The sequence below is a fragment of the Platichthys flesus genome, chromosome 13 (genome assembly GCF_949316205.1).
Source record: "Platichthys flesus chromosome 13, fPlaFle2.1, whole genome shotgun sequence".
Lineage (NCBI taxonomy): Eukaryota > Metazoa > Chordata > Actinopteri > Pleuronectiformes > Pleuronectidae > Platichthys > Platichthys flesus.
In genome coordinates, this window is record NC_084957.1 from 8553324 (window position 1) to 8575223 (window position 21900).

The 21900-nt window shown below is 44.9% G+C and overlaps 1 protein-coding gene across 6 annotated transcripts in view; it reads left to right on the forward strand.

The window, feature by feature from the left end:
* epha3 (eph receptor A3) overlaps positions 1–21900 on the forward strand; it is a 180653-nt gene that overhangs the window by 94317 nt on the left and 64436 nt on the right. For all 6 annotated transcript variants that reach the window (XM_062402042.1, XM_062402043.1, XM_062402040.1 and 3 more), the window contains one exon: positions 5623–6283. In XM_062402042.1, coding sequence (XP_062258026.1) covers positions 5689–6283 — 595 coding nt within the window. In that variant the 5' untranslated portion in view covers positions 5623–5688. The remainder of the gene's footprint in view (positions 1–5622; positions 6284–21900) is intronic.

Sequence of the window (21900 nt, forward strand, 5' to 3'; positions counted from 1 at the left end):
CAGTGCACAGATCCTCCTTCTGCAGAATTGTTTGCATATACTCATCAGGAGGCTCTCACGCTTCCATCGTCCTTCAACGATTGCTGCTGACGTGTCCTTGAGCAAAGCGTAAACAATGATTAGCGATGGTGGGCGTCTGGGAGGAGTGAGGGAGATGGGGAGGAATGGAGTGTGTGTTCAGGTTTCCCTTTGGTAAGACCGGCTGGTGAAATGTCCTCTGACTGATATGCTGCAGTTGTCGTGTCTGTGACCACCGTGACCTCCGTGGAACCCGAAGCGTATAAGCTGCAGGGCCGCATACTTGTTGTGGACACGCCAGTTTTTTTAGCTCCACCCCTCCTCTCCAGCTGTAAAGCTCTAATGGATACTTGTACAATATATGTGAATTCATTGAGTTTCATTATGAAGCCCTTTTTAGTTATTCCTGTTCCAAAAGGAAAAACAAATCTTTTTTCACACATAAATTAAGAGGTTGGTTTAATAGATAAAAGATATGCCAGATTTTGATTATAACATATGAGACGCTTATTATGTCCCTTATTTATTCCAACCTGGAACTTAGTTCACTATAATTATTGTAATAATGTAGATTTGGCAGTCATTCCTATACATAGCGAATTACTGAAAGAGTGACATCACCAAAATAGACTGCAGTCTGGAAAACAACAATATTAGGCTGTAAAATCAAAAAATCCCATCAATGCAATAGAGCCATTATTGTCAAACCTTAGAACCGAACGTTCTCCTTCTTAATCTTATTCCCTAAAACACAACCAGTCAAATGCATTGTTAACCTAAACTGGTCCAAGAACTTAACTCCTATTGACCTTCGTGTCTTTGAAGTGGGCGGACTGGCATGCTGACTCCGTGATTCTGAGACGTGCCTGTTGCAGTTAGTTTTAACGTCCCGGGCGGGTCGAGTTACCACAGTCCATTTTACTGTCCCTTTAGCCGACGCACCTACCTACCGCACAGATCAGAGAAACGAGCTCACACCAAACTGTGCCCCAGCTGTGTCCATCAGGCGGAGGGTTTGGGTGGGGGTGGGGTCAGAGGTTACAAGGACTGGTGTAGGGTCCCAGTGTTGTTATATATCAATTAGAGGGCAGGGAGAGGTGAGTTGCGCCCCCCTGGAGAGAGACAAGGGGGTGGCTGCTCACTTTTGGACCTTTATTTATCCTGGTTGACACACAAACACTTCCGGACATTCCCAGCGGGAGTTGACTCTGCTGGTCTCAGATATTTTGCAGAAAGCGAGAAGCAGAGGTCGTAAAAGGTTGCTCTGGATTGTTGTTTTGTTTTTTGAAGCGTTGTCGTTGAATATTATTGTGTTTTTTCTAGAATCTATCAACATTTTTGTTTTTGTCTGGCAATCTGGATTGCACTCAAGTTCTGATCTTGTGTCTGTGGTTTGTCATCGAATTCCTTGAAGTGGAGACTCATGGGTACCAGTGACTTTCCAGTTTACTTCCGGATCTTCAGATAGCAATGGCGGATATAAGATTTTCTAAATCAGGGGCCATAAAGGGGCCACAACTTACACATAGGGGGCAATGATATGTCCAACAACAATGCATAATTCCTGATTGAGTAAGGGTCACATTTAAGTATTGTTATAAGCGTTATAAGTGAAAGTTTGTTTGGCGGAAAAAAAACTGCTGAAAGGGGCCAATCAGATTTCTGCTGGGGCCAGTGCCCCCCTGACCCTGCCCCTGGATCCGCCCCTGGGAGTTAGGTAATCGTGTAAAGACATTATTCCTTTTTTTCCCCTCATTCTCTTTTCCTCCATTGCAAGCGAAGGACAGTTAGAAAAAACTATTCTTGCCGAACTAAACCCAGGAAAGTGATTCAAGGTTGGAGGACTTGATTCTCATGATGTAATGTTTGGGGGATTTGGGTGAGGAGGGTAACTCCATGTAATAGATGCTATCCTCCAGAGTGAGATCCTCACATCCTAGCAGAGGTCTCGTTTACTTTGGCTCTGACTTGCTCAAGTCGAGTCATCTTCTCTCCGAAAGAATGGAGCGTACTTAAGACACACACACACACACACACATACATTCATACACACACACAAACGCAGACAAGCACACACCTGGGTTTGATTTTGAACCCTGTCTGCGTTTGCACTTGGTCAAATGCAGACCCCTCCCAGAGACAGCTTAAAAGCAGAGACCCATCACTTCTAGTCACTTTAGATTTAGCCCGGTGGGCGTCATTATGCTCAACATGAAAGTCCATAAAGGAAAGAGACATTACATCGGCTCACGCAGACATCTGCATATAATAGAATACACACAGACATTCGCGCATAAACACACACATACATTCAAAACACCAAAGCGAACATACAACATTCTCATAGGGAAAGAGAGAGGAAGTGAAACATCTGCTTTATTCACAAACACACACATTTGCTTGCTCAGTGTGAGGCTGTACACCACACATACTTCACACACACTCACACATGAAGGCCTTGCACTTTGAGGCCACTTTTCCAGGGACTAGGTTTGTTTATGCTGTCTTTGCTGAGATACGTCCCTTTCAAACTGCCTGCAGACTTCTATGAGTTATTCACGTTAACCACTAGAGGGCAGCGCAGTTACAAGAGTTTCTGAAAACAACAAACATCCCGATAGTGGAAAAGGTTGTGAGAATTTGCCTTTGTGTCGCCATTGTTGATATTTCTTTCTTGTGTCTTATCTATTTGTTACACTGCCCCCTATGCTTTCCTTCGGTACTGCTCCAGTTCATCTGTTTTGTATTGGTAAGCTTTAAAAGGACGAGCACCAGTACGTACAGAGGGCTTCGTTTGTGTATACGTATCTAATGATGAGCATGACTGAGCCTTAAGAGGAAGCAACTTGGCAAAGTGAAATATCACAATACTTCCCTCAATAAGTGGAGAAGCTCTTGACGTAATGAGACACAGTCGAGACACAACCCAGAGTGACACGTAAGCCTGCTCCACTTCTACTGATTGATGTTTTAGACGAGGAAGCCGTTCATTTTTGTACAAAGTGCCAGACAACCAAATTTGGGGCACTCAATGAATGTTTGGCTTGGGTCAGGGTGGGTGTGGTTCTGCTTAGAAATAGAATAAAGTGAAAAAAATGTAATACCTAACTGAGACCAAGATCTTTCCATAACCTTCTTCTATAACTCAAATTAGTCACAATACAATACATATTACTCTAAAACGTTTCGTCACTTTACTCAGAAATTCGTTTCTCATATATAAAATCCAATCAACATTACTTTACAACACACTTATTACATGTAGTTGTAAAAACTTAAATGTAAGAGTTGCTATAAAAGCTACCCTTAACGCTGTCACGTCCCAATTCCCAACACAATTTTACACACATTTCAACTTTCTGTGTCAACACCTTCATCAACATTAGTTGACAAGTGTCCTATTTTTGTATGTATTTTTACACCGAATGTGAACCTTTCTATTTCTGTATATAGTCTTTAACTTTTTTAGCAGGCTGATATGTCCGTGGGTCACATCTGCACAAAAAGGTCACATCTCTGTTTGTGCTGCTTCCTATCCTGGCAGAAAAAATGTTTTATTTTAAGGAAGAATAATAGACTGTTTATGAAGCTGCGGCAGAGTCTAGGATACGTTGCATTCGTTTTGCTCAAGTAAGTACATTATCTTATCAGACGTAATGTCAACAGCATCACTGGAGTCGGGGGGGAGATCTTGTCTTGCCTCTCTGTTGTGTCAGATTCTGTCCGCGTACCCTTCTACATGTCATCACATCATTTTGATATTTACATGTAACGCCGAGCGGTTCTCCACGTCTTAGCCGGAGCGAGGTGAAAATGACAAGTCCGGCTCCGCCTCTCTATATTTAGCCCCACTCAGCTCTGTCCACTCACCCCTGTTATCGTTAGCCCCACAGAGAGCTCGGACTACACTCCTGATGAATGAGGTGACGCTAAGCAAAGCATGACGGGGGAGACTAAACACCAACGGAATCACTCACCCCTCAAGTTTCCTCTCACTTTGTCTCTCCCTCCTTTCGACTGTTTTCCCCGACTCGCTCTCTTTCACTCTCTCCGTTTCCCCCTCTCGCCCTCCTCCCCGGGGTGTTTCATTAACTTGGCCGTGAGATGAAAAGCAAGTGGCCATCCTTCAGCCTGAGAGCTCCTTGAAACACCGGACGCTCATAGAGGCGCTTTACTCCCACACACACACACACACACACACACACACACCCCCCACACACACACTGAAACGTGTAATAGAGAACCAAACCTTTTATTAGCTCTTCATTAATTTCTGTGTTCAGGCTGAAAGCACCTGCTGCGTCCGCCCGCTACGAGCCTCCGAACGCTGCACATGAGCCCCATGTGAATGTATATGTGTACTTGGGTTTATGTTTCCATTAACTCCTGTGTGAAAGCGTTAATTCAGTCTCCACCTCTCCAAAGAAGGTTCTCTTTCTCCCTCTCTCAAGGCCTATACATTCATTCTGACTTCCACCGAGAGAAAATAGAAAGAAAGCGTCCATTTCCACATTTGCGCCCATTTCTTTGTCCTAATGTCATTTTTTAACCACAATGAGCCCAGTGTTTCAGGTGTTTGCCCATTCATCATCGCTCCCGATTCAGTGTTGATTTGCCCGGACACAGAAAGCCAAAGCGTATGATCAATGAGTCTTCCCGCTGTGTTGAATTCAAAAGGAATGACCCCAGCTCTCTCTTTTTTTTTTTTCTCCTCTCCTCTCCCATTGCTTTCTCCCAGTGGAGGGAAAATGTAAGATAGACACGAACGTTCCTGGTATACACTCACATCTGTCTATTCGTCGTAGTTCCTTTTTTTTTTATTTTGTTCCATAGTGGATTGAGCACGTTTCCTTCAGTAGCAGTAGTACTGTGATGCAAATAACCAAGACTGCAGCTTGAGAGTCCTCACTCGTAGAGAAAAACATGTTAGTTTGAAAGGGTGAAAAAAAAAAAGAGACGCTACGAGACTTTGTTAATATTAACAGTAATTAAGCAACTTCACACAGATTCAGTAGGAGACTTTCACAGAGCCCTAAACTAGAAAATTTGGCTAAGGCAGCAAGTTTGCTTTGAATTAATTGGAGTAATTTCTAAGAGATCTCGCAGTGTGCTTTTTCTTTTTCACCCTTAAATGTTTATTAGATGCTTAGTATTCAGCAAGAATGTGAATCTAAATAATTCATATGTAAATGCTTACAGGGTGGATATAACTTTATTTTTCTCTCTGTTATCTTCCCCTTTATTCCTCCTTCTCTGACTCCCCATTCCCTCTTTCCTACTCACTCTTCTACTTTTCTCGACTTTCCTTGCTCACCTTTCTATTCGCCCACAAAACAACTCTTTACCTTTTCTACACCTTTTTAAATCGCTTCCCCCCCTCTTCTATTCTTCTTTTGCCTTCACCCTCCTATCATTTCTTCAAATTTTGCTCTAACAACTCTGCCTGCTTCCTTGACAATCCTTTGCTGTGCTACTCTCCGATTTCCCTTTTGATCTCCCCTCTTTATTTCTCTTGTACTTGGTTTTCTCTATCTCTTTCTCTGTTTCTGCTGCTCCGACTCTCTGTCTCTCTCCTACACCTCTCCCTCTCTCCGACCTTTTCAGTGGGAAGAGATCAGTGGGGTGGACGAGCACTACACTCCGATCAGGACCTTCCAGGTCTGCAACGTGATGGAGTACAGCCAGAACAACTGGCTCCGCACCAACTGGATCCCTCGCCAGTCTGCCCAGAAGATCTACGTGGAGCTGAAGTTCACCCTGAGGGACTGCAACTCCATCCCGCTGGTCCTGGGCACCTGCAAGGAGACCTTCAACCTCCTCTACCTGGAGGCGGACGACGACCAGGGCAGCCACTTCAGGGAGCACCAGTTCACCAAGATCGACACCATCGCCGCTGACGAGAGCTTCACCCAAATGGACCTCGGCGACCGCATCCTCAAGCTCAACACCGAGGTGCGCGAGGTGGGCCCCATGACCAGGAAGGGCTTCTACCTGGCGTTCCAGGACGTGGGCGCCTGCGTAGCTTTGGTTTCGGTGAGGGTTTACTTCAAGATGTGCCCGCGCACCGTGAGGAATCTGGCCTCCTTCCCCGACACTGTGCCCATGGACTCGCAGTCGCTGGTGGAGGTCAAAGGCCTCTGTGTCAATCACTCCAAAGAGGAGGAGCCTCCGCGAATGTACTGCAGCACAGAGGGGGAGTGGCTCGTGCCTATTGGGAAGTGCCTGTGCAACCCGGGTTACGAGGAGCGGAGCAGCACCTGCCAAAGTAAGACTTGTCTTCTTCTAGCCGTTGCGTTTCATTACTCTGCAGCTCTCCTTGTCTTCTGTTGTCTACCTCTCTGTATGTGTAATACCTCATTTCTGTTTTGCATCTAGATCCACAGACTGCATTTCTGTCCTTATTTATTAAACCGTGTGTGATACAATGCAAGGTTCGCCAAGGCTGCGGAAGACTTTGATGTGAAAAGTCTCACACTTCATATCTGTCAGCCGAGGACCTTTGATCTCAAATGTCCAACCTTTTATTCGGCATGCATGTGTGTATGAGTAGGATTGTGAGTGTATGGGCATATTGTGTGTGTGTGTTGCCTTCAAATGAAGCCAAAAATCCTCAGAGTGATTGCGGATAAGTCTGCAGTTGTACGTTTGTATTTATCTGTGTTATCTGGGTCTTTGAGTTATAGTTCCCAGTCTTCAGTAGTTGTAATCTTCTCAAGTGACACATCATTAGCTCTGGGAAGATCTTAACCAGAGGAGCGAGGATGGGGCAGATAATGCAGAAGAAAGGAGCAGGGGCCGGAGTGGATGGTGAATAATGGAATAGTTGTGGCGATGGCTGCGGGTGTTAGCGGAGGCATGAGTGGGTTCGACGCTGGAGTCTGCAGATACTCAAGTCTCACCCCCAAAGTCTGTTGTTGCCTCGGAGGTGGTTGAAAAAGTCAAAGTACTTGTCTGGAGGTCTTTCATTTTCAGTCTCTTTGCATCTGCTGCACGATCATCACAAAGGCTTTGCGGAGGATTCAAGGTTTTCGAGAGCTGATTGCTGGAGAGAAACCCAAATGTTGCAACGATTGAAATCACTGAGGAATGCCCTCTGGTGCTAATTCTTTGGACTCACACACCGCTCTACAAAACACCTCAAACCTTTGCATTTGTCCTTTGACTTTTCTCGTTCCTCTCCAACAACCTTCATTTCCCCTTTGGGATCAGGCAACCGGTGGGTTCAGAGGTTAAACGTCGTGCCATGTCAGGTTTAAAAACACAGTATAATGGGTTATAAACTTCCTGAATGTGTATTGATATCTCCTGAGGGCTTCACAAGAGCATTTCTTTAACACATTTTCTGTACAGTGGAACGCACACACTTCAGAGCAAAATCCAAATATACCACTAACGTAGTGCATTTGGTATGTAGCCTAAAATGACAATAGATGCATGAATATATTTATATGTTTGCTTACTTCATGCTCTTCTGGTTTGTGTTTGTGTGTACTCTGTTTGATCGTGTCCGAGCTGCTCCCCGCAGCTTTGGCCGAGGACACAGAAGCACCAGCTGCATGCGCCATGAAACCCTCACTTTCTCTTTGTTGTGGCAGGATGCTGCGGTGCACTGCGTTCTATATGCGCTCCTCTTTTCTCAGTCTCAGCGAGCTCCACGCCAGAAGGCAAGAAACTAAAGAAGCCAAGACACAGCGTCCATGTGAAAGTGGCCACCTCGGCTGTTCCAGCGCTATACAAAGTTAAAACTACGAGGCATGTCACTCTGTCTCTCGGCCTAAAGTTACGAGCTGCTCCCAAACGCTTCCGTGTCCTTCTACTGTCTCCTCTGCAGAGCCGGGGCCCGGTGTTAATTAAAGATCAAAGTGTGTCCCCCAGGTCAAGCCCCTGCTGTCGGGGCCGAGGGAAGCTCTTTTTCTGGGGCTGTGAACTCCAGACGAGCCTGACTCACTGTCCAGATGTCAGGAGAAACTTAGGGGCAGCTGTGTGTTGAAAACCTGTTATGAGCCAAATGTAAACGGGTTAGGTGAAATATTATATTATAGACAAACCATTGCAACAAGGATTAGGCTACACTACTACCTTCTAGTTTTAGGCAAAACATCGCAAACACCTTCAGTAATCGCCGATCCAGAAAAAGGAATTCTTTCTTTTGACCAGTTTCTGGTTCCTGGTATTTGCTGCATGTAAGCAACCAACTACAGAGAAGACAGTCTGCTTCCTGTTTACATGCCCAGTGTGAAGGGTCACATGATTTTAAGATGCGTTAGTATAGAAAGGGATTTTTATTGATGCAGAGCTAAAAGGCTCACGTGGACAAACTTCCTTTTAAAAATAAAACGTATCAGTATAGATGTAACTTAAGATATAACAGTCTCTATTAAATAATAGACACCTCCATAGGGGAGCGCAACATCTTTAATCATTAGAATTACTCCGAATTGTAGTGTCATATGTCCACATTCTGTTTCACTATGTGATTCCAAAATACAGTTTATTAAGGCTTTATCAAATCTGTTATTTCATTGGCCCAATTTTCAAGAATATCGGTTCTGTACTTTTTGTGTAATCCTGCTAAACAAAGGACAAATGCACTATTTTATTTAATCACATGAATAAAAAATATTACAGCTTCACAGCCCAAATTTCGCCATTACCCCCACGAATGGGACATTATGTAGACAAATGGCAGACCCCTGTCCCCCGTCCCACCGCCCTCCTCTCGCTTCCTGCCTCTCTGTGAATTGTGTGAATGTTTGGATGTATTTGACAATCTCTTATTAGTTTCAGAGAGACCTAATGGACTCTAATAAGGTCTTATGTTACCCTGGAATGGGACAGCTGCACCAACAGGCCCCCACAGTCCCCGCGTGCAGCCGCCGGGGGCCCCAGCGCGCAGCTTGCTCTGCAGGCCCTCTGTGTTAACAGATAGATGACTGCATGGGGTTAGGTCACCGTACAGGCAGGCGGCGAGGGAGATGAAAACATATTTACGGCGCTGTACAGGCGGCTGAAACAGATAGAGGCAGGTGTCTAAACCAGGGTTTCTCAAGTGGTTACATGGAGCAGAACCCACACACAGTGAGGCCCAAGCCCATCTGGAGAGATATTAACCAGATTCATACGAAAAGACAATATTTACAATAAGATAAAGCTGTTGTTCTCTGAGCTGCCTCCTTGACGCCCCGGTGTCTTAAATTGTTATTTCACGAAATAATCAAACATGTTTTTAAATGAATCCTCGACCACAAGTGAATATTGAAGTGATTAAATGTAGATGCAGTCAGGAAGCAGCAGTAGAGAGTTTTGTGAGAGAGGTGTTTTGGATTGAGTGTCGCTCGCTCTCAGTCAGAAGTGGATGGAGCACCTTCGCTGGATTTTTCATGTTTTGTTTTCTTTGCCGAGAAGTCTTGATGCAACAACTTCCACTTATCTACGTCTCCGATCTGTGTTTGTGTGTGTGTGTGTTTGTGTGAGAGGGGATATGAGAGAGCATTGGAGCAGTTTCCTATGTTTATACAGACTCCAAAGTGTGTTTAAGGGCTTTAATAGAGTACACTCTAGTATTAGACTGTCATTATCTTGCTGGGTTGTGTATGTGTGTGCCTGTTTGTGTGGTTGTGTGTACTGCAAGAATGTTGTTTTTTCGGTGGCGCCTTCAAACAAGCCCACGAATTCTGTCTGGCTCTGGCAGTGGGTCACCATGTGTGAGCTGCCGTCATAGGAGTGTGTGTGTGTGTGTGTGAGTGAGTGTGTGTGTGGCTGCCATGTATATATGTCATTAAATAGTTCACTCCACCAGAAGTATATTGCTGTGAACACATTTTGGATATTCCATCATCCATATCCGAGCAGAGCTTGTCATCGGATCTTTTTTTTTTCCAGGGACTGGACTCTGGCCTTTTTCAGTTCTTCACACTGCTCGATGTGAATTCGCGTGTCAGTCATCGTCTGGATTACAGTATGTCTTGTGAGCGGGCTTCGGCCTTTCCACAGAGAATGTGGGGCCAGATCTAATCTCACTAAGCCCGTCTTTCATCTGTCATTAGAACGGACTGCAGCAGGTGAACTAGCTCCTATCTACCATCAGTGTGAAATTCCTGCAACCATAATTTGATCCTAAAACAGCAAACGGATGTCTGTCTGTCGAGTTTCTCTCGCTCTCTCTCTCCCTCTCCCTCTCCCTCTCTCTATGTGTGTGTTTTGAGTGTGTGTGTGTGTCAGTGTGTGTGTGTGTGTGTGTGTGTGTGTGTGTGTGCGTTTTGCAAATGCAAGCAGCTGTTCTGGTGTACGTTCGGCGAGAGAACCCAGGTTTACATTCCTGCCTGATTTATCAAGACACACAATCCTGGAAGTGGCCAGCGCCATAATGTTTATTGAAATTACACACATGTAGTAAATGTGTACACAAATGCTAAGTGTGCTAACAGTGCTAAAAGTAGAGGAAAACAGAAAATCACTTTTGATAATAAAATAAAACTTTTCAAGGGGTTGAAGAAAAATGTGATTTTTAATCATTTCTACTCCGATGATGCATGTTCGAAAGAAATGTACTTTAGACGACCACACCGACCTCAGCGCTTCCAAAAAGCTGTCTCCTCTTTCTCCTCCTTGTTTACTTCCTGCACGTCTTCCCTCCTTCCCCGCTCTCTCTCCCCGGTGGCTGACGCTCTTGGACGCCGGTTCAAAGCGCGCCGCCGATCTCATGTCGAATGTTTTATATCACTCTCCACTCTCTCTCGCTTAAGTGATTTAGCTGCTGCCCTCATGCTCAGACATGCTTGGCTCTCGGGCCGACGCACTGGACTCACATTATACGTCTTTTTCGTTCAGTTTGTCACGCAGGCCTCCGTCAGGCCGGACCGATCACATCCTGGAGCGCAGCACGCCGGAGAAAAAGATCCAGCGTCTCGTTTGTAATTCGATTTTATGAAAGGCTCTATTCAGCTTCAACAGTATTCATATGTCCCCGTAATGTCATTAGGATCGCTCGTTTTGCCAATACCGCTGAATGTCTATCTCTATTTCATCTCATTGTTCTGGTCTGCTCGTCTCCCGCGCTGACGCAAAGTCCGACGGACATCCAACGTGGCTGGTGAAGGAGCTCCCCTCAGCATGGAGCTCGCCAGGAGGGTCACACATACTTGTGTGATCAAGCCAAACCGAAGCTGAAATGCCAGAGAATATTGAGTTGGATTCACCCCAGAGGACCAGTGTTGCTCTGTTTCTGTCAGATGGGTTTCGTAGTCTCTTAGTACCGTTGCAATAAATCCACGAATGCAGCTTAATGTTCACCACCGGGGACTGAAGTGGAAACCGAAGATTTATTAATCTAATATTTTTGAATTTTGCACGTTAAATGTTTTTAAGGGAATCCAAATCATTTTTGTGCATCATAATATGTGACATAAGCCGTTTTCAGAAAAGGTTCATACGATGGGGTCTGGACTTTGTCTGAAGCTTTCAGGTGGGGGGGGTGACACAGCATCCAGGAGGCAGGGGATAACGGGACATTGACACCGGCTTCGGGCCATATCACCAAAAGCTCTTGAATCTCGTAGTTTTTCTAAGTTGCCATCTTCGTTCCTCTTGTCTTTTTGTATGGCTCCTCTTTTCATCCTGAGAGAGTTGTATTCTTTAGGTTCATCTCATCAACACTCTAGAGCTGTGAATCCTGAGAAGCTCCAGAATGTCCCCAGTAGCAGACTCGGACATCTGCGTTCTCACATGTAGCCCCTCGGGATAATTTCGGTAACTCAACTGGTGTTCACTGGATCTTTGAAAGCAGCTCTACAGTCCAGATAATAAACATCAGAGCCAACAACATTTTGGCTTTGTTTCCTGCTTCCAATATGTATTGATCAAAAACCCATACGCGTTTCATCAGCCCTGTGCAGATCCCACAGTTGTGTTTTATGCATTTTCTTTCTTATTTGTTCTCATCCCTCGTTGTTTTCTGTGTTCGTTGTGTATTGTTTCTGCCAGACTGTTGCGGCTGAGTGCTGTGAAGTCATGGGGCTATTGGCTCCCCTCTGGTCCCTTGGAAGGATTCTGTTTGTTTGTGTTGGCCATTATATAACTGTCCGGCTCTCCACAAGAACATGTCAGTTCTACACAGACGCACAGTGAGATACACACACACACAGAGACAAACACACACACACACAGACAGTACTTCTAATCTAGCAACAAGCAGATAGACACTACATCACCGATTCTGCTCTTGTCCTCTGTTTGTTGCTAAATGTGTTTGCAAGTATTGTTTGTGTTGCTGTTTTTGTGTGTTTGTGTGTGTGTGTGTGTGTGTGTGCATCCTCCGAGGCCATTGTTCCGTGTTCCAGCTGCACCCTGCTACACATCTAGTCGCACACATTCACGATGTAAATCCGCACACTACAGAGGAGTGCAACAATGGCCCTGTTACTGGTGAGCACCTTTATGGATGTTGTTGAGAGCAGGTGTTTCAAATATACGTCCACCACACATTTTCAAAACCAGTCCGAGTGAATCAATCCATGCTGACCTGTGTGAAAGTATGTGTTTGTTTGGGTGAATGAAAGTGCGATACTGTACATGGCTGCGCTCTCGCTCTGGAGTTTCACTGCACCAGTCTCCTCCTCTCTTGTCAGTTCAGCTTAGCGCGGAGGCTTTCTCTGCAGCAGCCCTTTGGCTGTGTGCTGCCTCCTATTTAGTCTTTTTGGAGCTGGAACGGGGCGGGGGGGGGGGGGTCGGGAGGAAGGACAGGGCCTGGATTGAATGCTTCACCGAGAAAGGTCTTGATTCATGGTGTCAACACGACAGTATATAAATTCCCCAAATCCAAATGAGTAAAAAACATCTCTCCTAAATGGAATATGGGCAGAAGAACAAAGCTTTGGGCTGACATTATGACAGAATATTACAATAAAGCTCTGATTGAATAAAACATTCAGGTAAAAATAGTATTACAAGAAAAACACTGTAATTTGATGAGAACATTGTATTAGTACAAGATTTAACAAGCAGCCAGGACAACCTGTGCACGCCAGAGTTCCTCTCCTTCTGGATCCAAAATCTCGATTACCCATCTCATTGTTTATTGAGAAACTCAAAACCCTTTTGAATATAACACAGATGTAACCAATGACCAACGGTTCCAACATTTCCTTCAAGTTTGTGTGGTTCTTCCTTCAGAATGGACAGTTTGTTGCACAATCTTCTCAGGGTCATGATACTGGTGAAGCAAAAGACTAAGTTTTCTATTGATTGTGAAACTAATTCTAACACAGGCGACCAGGTGATCTTCTGACTTCCCCCCTATAAAATCACATGGAGACTAAAATGACGATGTTATTCTCATAATATCACTTATTTCCTCATAATATGACTTCAAGTTGAAAATGTCAGAGTTGTTACCCTTAACTACCCTTCTACTCTGTTGTACTCTCCTGAGAAGTGAAAACTTTTTGGGGAATTTCATCTGACAAGAGACATAACCTCCTCTGTGTCAACTTGCATAAAAAACAAACCTTGTGCATGCAGTAATGGGCAGCATGAATCACACTGTTTAGAGGTCCATCCCCAGTTCAAACTGATGTATGTGTGTGTGTGTGTGTGTTGTGGGTGTGTGTTTCCACTGCTGTCTACAATTTTAGCACCTCCAGTGCTGTTTGACTTTTCGAGGATCCTCCGTAACCTTGATGTGCAAAATAAAACGGAGCTAATTAAAACATGCTGAGAAAGCCCACAGCGACTCAAACTGACTGGGAATTCACAACACTGCAGCCGGCAGGGAAATAAGATGTATGACTGGAGGGAGGAAGGGAGGGAGAGAGGGCGAGAGGGAGAGAGAGAGAGAGAGAGAGAGAGAGAGAGAGAGAGAAAAAGAAATGTTGAGCACAGCAATAATTGAAGACACCAGTCAGCTGTAGTCTGAAGGCAGAAATGAAGTAAGGAAAGTCAGAAATTATCCTGCATATGCCCATATACGGTGTATGCTGTACACACATCTGTTTGTGTGTGTGTGCGTGTGTATGTGTGTGTGTGTGTGTGTGTGTGTGTGTGTTATTATGGCTTGCAAGGCCAAAGAGGAGGCCGTAGCCAAGGATGCGGGGAGGGTTTCTTTTCAGGGTAATATTGCCTGTTTGCTTTTCTCTTTCTGGGCCGTCCACAGCGGGCTGGGGGAGCCGGGTAAGCCTGTCACCCCTTGGCCCGGGTGCTGTTGGGACTTCAAAGCTGTTGGTAACCACAGGCTCAGGAATTCTCCTCAACTTCTCAACACAAAAACATCCACACATGCACACACACACACACACACACACACACACACACACACACACACACAAACACACGCACAAACACACACACACACACATTCATGTCTCCATTACTAGAGATTGACCAACATTCACTTCACAATAACTTGTCTTAACTCGTGTTACTTTTGTTGAACACAAGTAATTATTAGACCACAAACACACCGACACACACACATGCACACAGAAAGAAAGATGGATCTTTATTTGTTTAAGAGGCTCTTGACAACTTCACAGTAGTGAGTCTTGTGTGTCTGCCTGTGTGTCTGCCTGTGTGTCTGCCTGTGTGTGTGTGTGTGTGTGTGTGTGCGTGTGTGTGTGTGTGTGTGTGTGTGTATAAAGATGTACGTCCATCTGTGCATATCCGCATTCAGCCTACAGGTGTGGCTCATACGGATGAATGATCTCTGTGGAACTACTGACGTTACTTGTGTGTGTGTGTGTGTGTGTGTGTGTGTGTGTGTGTGTGTGTGTGTTTGTGTGGTGTGTGTGTGTGTGTCTGTGTGTGTCAGTGGACAGACAAGGACAGAGGAGGATGGGCTCAGCTGGAAACGTCCTGTCTGACAGACACACTGGATGTTTGGATACACATGTAATGCAACAGGGGAGGGAAACAGAGGAGTGGAACTGGGGAGTCACTCCATCATGCCTGATGGATGAGAGGGAGCAAGCTGGAGAGGGAGCGGGGAGGGACGTGGGCGGGGCGGTGGGGGGCGGGGGGGGGGGGTAGGAAGAAAGCAAGCTGTCACAGGGATATGGACCCCTGATGAGTACTTCTTTGGGCAGAATTCCCGTTTTTTGATTTGTGTTACTTTCAACATCCATGGGTTCCCCCCTCTTTGTTTAAAGCACTGCTCCTCTAATTGTTTCCTTCATGCATTACTGTCAAATGCTCCACTAGGATGACACGTATCTCCATGAACAGATTCTTCATGTGAAAAAAAGCAAAAGCAGTCAGCGAGGGACAGGATTTTTTTTTTTTTGCGTTTCTTGTTTGAACAGTCACCTTCTCTGCCGGCTGCCCACGGGTAAACAGTCCATGTGGAGAACGAAAGAGACGGAACACATTGACTCAAATTCATAATCAGATAGCTGCTTATTGAGATAAATAGTGTCACTGTTTGTACTTTGTTTGGAGAAAAGAAATAGTAACGACTGTAAACAGTGTACGATGAAAAGAAGGGAATCCGTTGAGTACAGTGGAAGCCCTGAAATATTATCCTTTGCCCCCGGTGGCTAATTGGTCATCAGGTCAGAATCTGTGGACCGATAGATCGAGTTGTGACCGGTTGAATTATTGGTGTTTCACATCATAAATCTCTAACTTCTCAGCCTCCTGCATTGTTCTAATGTCCCCCGTTGACAGTCACCACTCACATCCTTCCAAAGATCCCAACCCTTTTAAGAATACCACTATTCATGATATGTCAACCGCTTCACCGAGAGATATATGTATGTATTCAGTGTAAGCTTGTTTCACATTTTGAATCCAACACATGAGTGGACATGTTACTGTAAACCCATTGTGTATGATGTCAGCTCCCCCTTGGTGCTGAAGATGTGGCGGCGGTGCCCTCAGCCGCAACCTCGCTCGCGTCTCGCTGCTGCGGCGGGCGGCTGTCAAGTGTCTCACTTATCTGAACACGTCCTGCAGGCGTGCATGTCGAGCCCGTGAGCGGTTGTCAGACGCATCATCTGATTGTACAGCTGCGATGCGCTCGGCGAAGAGAGGCCTCTCGATGTGTCTCTTCAGTTTTTGAAACACCCGAGCGTCACCGCATAAATGTCTGTCTTCCAGCAGCTGTCTGATCTCGGCGTGCTGCCACATCACAGATGTCAGCGTAACCCCCTCGCCGTCCCGACAAACACGGCGCTCTCTTAATGACAGCCGAGCAAAGGCGGCGGAGTCTCTCTTAACACTTTGGAGAGCCAGGCTCAGCGTGCAAATCGTGTAGGGGGAAAGTGTATGGATTTCCATTTCATCCATCAATTGTCTATCCTGCTCATCCTTTGAGGGTCGCAGGCGGTCTTGGTTGAGCCAATCCCAGCTGAGGTTGGGTGAGAGGTGGGGTTCACCCTGGGGGGACTGGGTTTTACCCCAAACATTTACACCGACCAAAGATTTAAGTTCCTAACCACGTGTGGAGTGTGGGAGGAAGTCCAGGGACCTGGAAAGATCCCATGCAAACACAGGGAGGACGTTGCAAACCAACAGCCCAACTGGGATTCCAGCTGGGACCATCTCCTGCTGTGAGGCACTCTACCACCATGTCCCTGTGTATCTGACTTTTTTTCTTCGTTTGTCTTTTCTCTGATAAACAGAAAGTTGGTGATTATATGGCACCACTGTTCGTATTGACCCAATAGCCGTCTCCTAACGCAGCCCTGATTGTAAATGAACTCAGCGATAAAGGTTATATTACATACCAGCAACCAGACATCAGCAGTTTATCGTCACACTCATCTATTCATTTGTAAATGAATAGACGATGTATTAATCATTTATAATAACACATATTCATTTCGGCTCCCTGCAGGAGCTGTGATCAAAACAAATGGCTGTGAACTAACCTGTGTACAGTCGATCAATATGACCCTCCACTGAATGTGTTTATATTCTGCGGGTTCGTTGTTGACCTTGCAACAGGAGCCTTGGTGTTTTTTATTGTTTGTGTCTTCCATCTTTATCAGGTGTGCAGGAAGTGAGGCAGCGCATCTCCTCTGGGAGCTGTGTGTGTGTCTGTGTGTGTGTGTCTGTTTGCATGTGTGTGTGTGTGACAGAGAGAATGAGTGCACCACATAAGTGTGCGAGACATGTCTGTCAATATATACAGGTCATTAGTAAAACCAAAAGTGAGCAGAGGGAGGAGAGGAAGACAAAGCGCTTACCACAGCAGAAAGCGCTTCTCACTGACTGATACACACACACACACACACACATTTTGAAATTGATTTTAAATATGCGTTAAGTTGCAGAGTGCATTCATGTGTATGTACTTCATAGTTTTTACATTTTTTACAAGACGTCATGCATTGAAACATCCTACTTTGTATTTTTTAATACAATAAGACATCCATTTCCATAGTCTCTCCATTTCTCCATGACACAGCCGGATGGACTCATCTGCCTGTGAAGAGTGTTTCTCTGCTCTTGACTCAGGATGGAGTGAAATGGATCAAAGGGACCTGAAGACCAAAAGTCTTGCATTTGAAAAGGTGCCACCTGAGTTTTCAGATCCAGTTTCTATTGAACTATTTAATGCGCACCATGACCGAGCTTACCCAGGTCTCCTGTGCAGTGCCTTCTGACAGTAAAGGGCACTATGTGGCCTTTATTCAGTGAGAGTGTAGTGCTGACTTTAAATGGTTTTTGTTTTGGGTGAGAGTCACACAGTCGCCCCGTGCCCTTCTCTTGCACCGTGCTCAGTTAGAAGATGTCACAAAGATCTTCATCTTCAAAACTGAGGAAAAGAAACTGCTCCACTCTGGAGAAGCACTTGCTATGGGGGGGGGGCTAAGGTGAGTTTGACCTTTGCTCTGTGGTGTTTCTGTTAAATTGATGAAGGGTTTGTTGCAGCAGCTGTACTGGGAAAACCGTGGTGAAAATGAGAGCTCTTTGCGTTACAGGTCAATTTTTGTTTTGACCTTAGAACATGACCTCAGCTCCCAGCATAAGCTCGAGCATGGAGCCTGGAAAAATGATGCTGCCGAGTGAAACATCTGGAAAAAGCTTGGTTGTTAATGGATGCATGCCTCATACTTTTCTGTTTTTACTGAGAAGAAGCATTTGAGGATGAAGCAGAAGCGGTAAAGACGTCTCGTCTGCTGGCAGGACAGAATGGTCGGGTCTCAAAGGGCAGATGGCAACAAAGAATGTGTATCTTCCATGAATGCTGCAGAACTGTACACTCTTCAACTGCCAGTAGAAGTTAACAATGGAGTTTAAGTGGAGTTCATTCTTGAGTGAATGCACAGGAAATACAGTAACTGAGGTCAAGTGATTTCTCAGCTGTTAAATACTGACTCACGGAGGTTACAGACAGCCCTGTCTCTTTCAAACTGATCAATAGACTCAGTCTCAAGGCGTCCCCGACTCCCACCACATCCAAATTCAATAGAGATAAAGGAAATGGTCTTGTTTATCGCTCACTCTATCCATCCCGACCCACGCCCAGGAAGCAGGACGAGTGATGGCGTTTTACCATCAGCAATGGCGGCTGACTAAGAAATGGTGTCAGATGGAATGACGTGCCCTCTGCGGTGTGTATGTGTGGGAATGTGTGAGTCTGCGGGGGAGGAGGGGGTTGTGTTGCGTTTGCGTGTGAGACACGCTCTAACGTTGTGTATGCATATGAGTGTGTGTCAGTTTGGGTGTGCTGATTAAAGGCGGTCAGGCCTCAGTGCTCAGGCCTTTAGCTGTCCCTGCACGCTGAATGCCAAACACAACAGAGCATGCCCAGAGCAACCAAGCATGGAGGCTGCAACGCTGAAGCACACGGGACAACCTTAAAGGCCTGCAGCTGTGTGTGCGTTTGTGTGCGCTTGCGTGTGTGCAAGTGTTTCTTCTCATCTTTGTGTTTGACTTTATGTTTTCCCTCGACCGTGTCAGGCAATCTAGATGAAAGCAGTTGATATTTAATACACTGGCTTTGACTTTGCTGGCTTTAGGTGTGAAGTTGATTGTGTTGCTTAAAAACTTTTCACAATAATTGTCAGTGTCAATCTACCTCCTTTAAATCATTGGTTTCGCTCAGCTACAGTTTCTGCAACTAAAATGAACCAATCAATCACGTGTAGATGATTATAACTGTTGTCATTTCTCAGTACGGTGCCCCTCTGAGCCCCCACGGGTGTGTTGGTGATAAAATGAGGTTTGTTCATTCACATTACCTCATTGTTATTCTAAGTGTACAATATTGAGATCACACTACCGGGCAAATCTGACGTTAGGTCAGCAATCAGCCAAAGTGTGAGCACAACATGGTTTTACAGGCAAATGGGAGATGGCTCTCTGACTGGTTTACTGCCCTTTATACACCCACAACACAGACATGATTAATTAAAAGACTACGTACTTAGTGTTTGTTGAACGGTAAGTTGAGTTGTACACTCAAAATGCACTTACACAATGGGATAAAGACTATGCACTTGGAAAGATACAATATATCCCTATATGTTCAGAACATTTAGAAAAGTTGGTAAATAAATATGTACTTTTAATAATTGTGAAGGGCTCATATTAACGTATCATTCAAGTATTTTAAATGCATTGCCTTTTGATTTCGAAGACTAATGTTAAGTGTAAGGCTGGGACAGTGGTTCCTGTTGTCAGTGACTTACAGTTGATGAAGTTATGACCAACGCAGGGGAGGATGTTAGATAAGCTGAACCGCCCAGTCCCTTAGCGCTGACTTTAACAACCACTGTGTGTCAACAAGTTGAGCCAAAATGTTTAATGCTGCCCTCATAGGAGCCCCTGTCTGTCTCTGTCTGAGGGTCTCCTCTGGAATTAAGTGTCACTTATACCAGGACAAAGGAGCCAACCTTTAAAGGTTGTGGGATATTGCAGAGATGAGCACTGACCTTTCTTACAAATTACACACACTCACATGCCCACCCCAAAAAAACCACACACACACACACACACACACACACACACACGCACACAAACACTCACAAATATGCATGGGGCTCTCCAAGCAGTATGAAGATGAGCCGAGAAAAATGTCAGACAGCAGTGTCCAACAAGATTATTGTACTCATCATCCACGGGTTCCCACCTCCTCTGATTCATTTCCCTTCATCTTTCCCTGTTCAAATGGATGGCACCGAGCATTTGTCAAGGTGAAGGTAGCACGGCCCACGCTTGTGATACAACCGACCAATTTTTCCATTTCTTCCGCTCCGCTAGTCTTTTGCGATTAAATGTTCAATTTCAGCACCTGGAGGCGATGCCAAAGTGCAAAGCCTCGAGGAATGTTGGAGAAATCTAACTGATTAATGCAAGACCGCCACACCGATTCCTGCATAATGCCTTGCTGCACCGGCCAACATGGTTTATTCTGGCCTTTCACTAAAACCTGAATATCAGTTTTTGACCTCTACTTCTGATGGTAATATTTTGTATTCATGATATGATAAGGTCTTTAATTTTATTGAATTGATTGAAGTATAACAGTTTGAGCAGATCATTTGTTTTTTTCGTGTCCTCCGACTTCAACACCAAACCTGCAAGTCTCGTCCATTCCGCCATAAATAATTAATAATTCATCATCAGTATTCAGCACAAATTAGGCCTTTCGTCTGTTGTATAGACTGGACATGAAAAGGGATGACATAACAGGTCCCTGGAAGTGAGGCCAGACCGACTTTTCAGGGATATTTTGACTTTATTTCTGGATCATGAGGAAGTGGAGGGATGTCATCCATCTTTAAATACACTCTATTGTCCCGTGTGGTTGTGGAAAATACATTAAGACAATTGACAAAATAATAAAGCAATTTAAATGAATGAAAGTACATTTGTAATTGGTTATTACTAAAAAAGACCAATCTCTACATGATGAAATTACATAAATTAAATAATTGGTGGATCGCAAGTTCCCTGATCGAGAGGCTTCATTCACACCACTCACTCTTGCGTGTGGGGGGGGGGGGGGGGTTGGCGTGTTGGGGGATGAAGGCTCTGTGCCAGCGGGGAGTAGAGGTGTGTGGTATTGATGAGATACCACTCTAATGAGCTTTGGCCAATTAATCCATTGATTTACATGTAAATGGCTCCTGAAAGGTGACTGGCTGTGACTGCCATCTGCGTGCACTCAACCATGCTAATGTCGTGCTGAGTGACACATACGCGCCCAAGACACATGTGCCTGAGATGTAAGGGTTTAAAGACAGGATGTGTCAGAGAGAGAGAGAGAGAGAGAGAGAGAGAGAGAGAGAGAGAGAGAGAGAGAGAGAGAGAGAGAGAGAGAGAGAGAGAGAGAGAGAGAGATGAGTGCACCGCTTTGCTTTGAGATTTAAATAAGGTGTTAATTACAATGACTACAAGTGGACACACACCTTTTAATAATCGAGCAAACACCATATCTCCGCATATCATTGTGTGTTAATTATTTTCTCTGTGCATTTTGTTATATAGTCATTTTTAAGATATCGCTATAACTATATAGCAACGCTATAACTATATTGTTTAATTGTACCAATACAGCTACCTGAGCCAGGTCATACAACACTGATATCAAACATCACTTCCATACAAGGTTAGCAGGATTGAGCTGTTTTAAAACATTGTATAAGTTTTTTTTTTTCTAAATGCACTGGGGTTGGATTGATAAATACATTCCAGATATCCGAGTCAGCATCTTCAAGGGAAGAATTGTATCAGAAAATCTCTATATATCATTATTATTATTAAACCAACACAATTTGTGACTTGATTCCGAATCATGGGGGTTAGGTTTTGTCAGTTTGTATTAGTTCAGCAACCAATAGGAGTTAAGTGTCCGGGGGGGGGGGGGGGCTGACGAGGGGCTCAGCAGAGCTCTCTTGCAGTGTGTTCTAGTTTTACAGTAATTAGTCTTTCACTCCA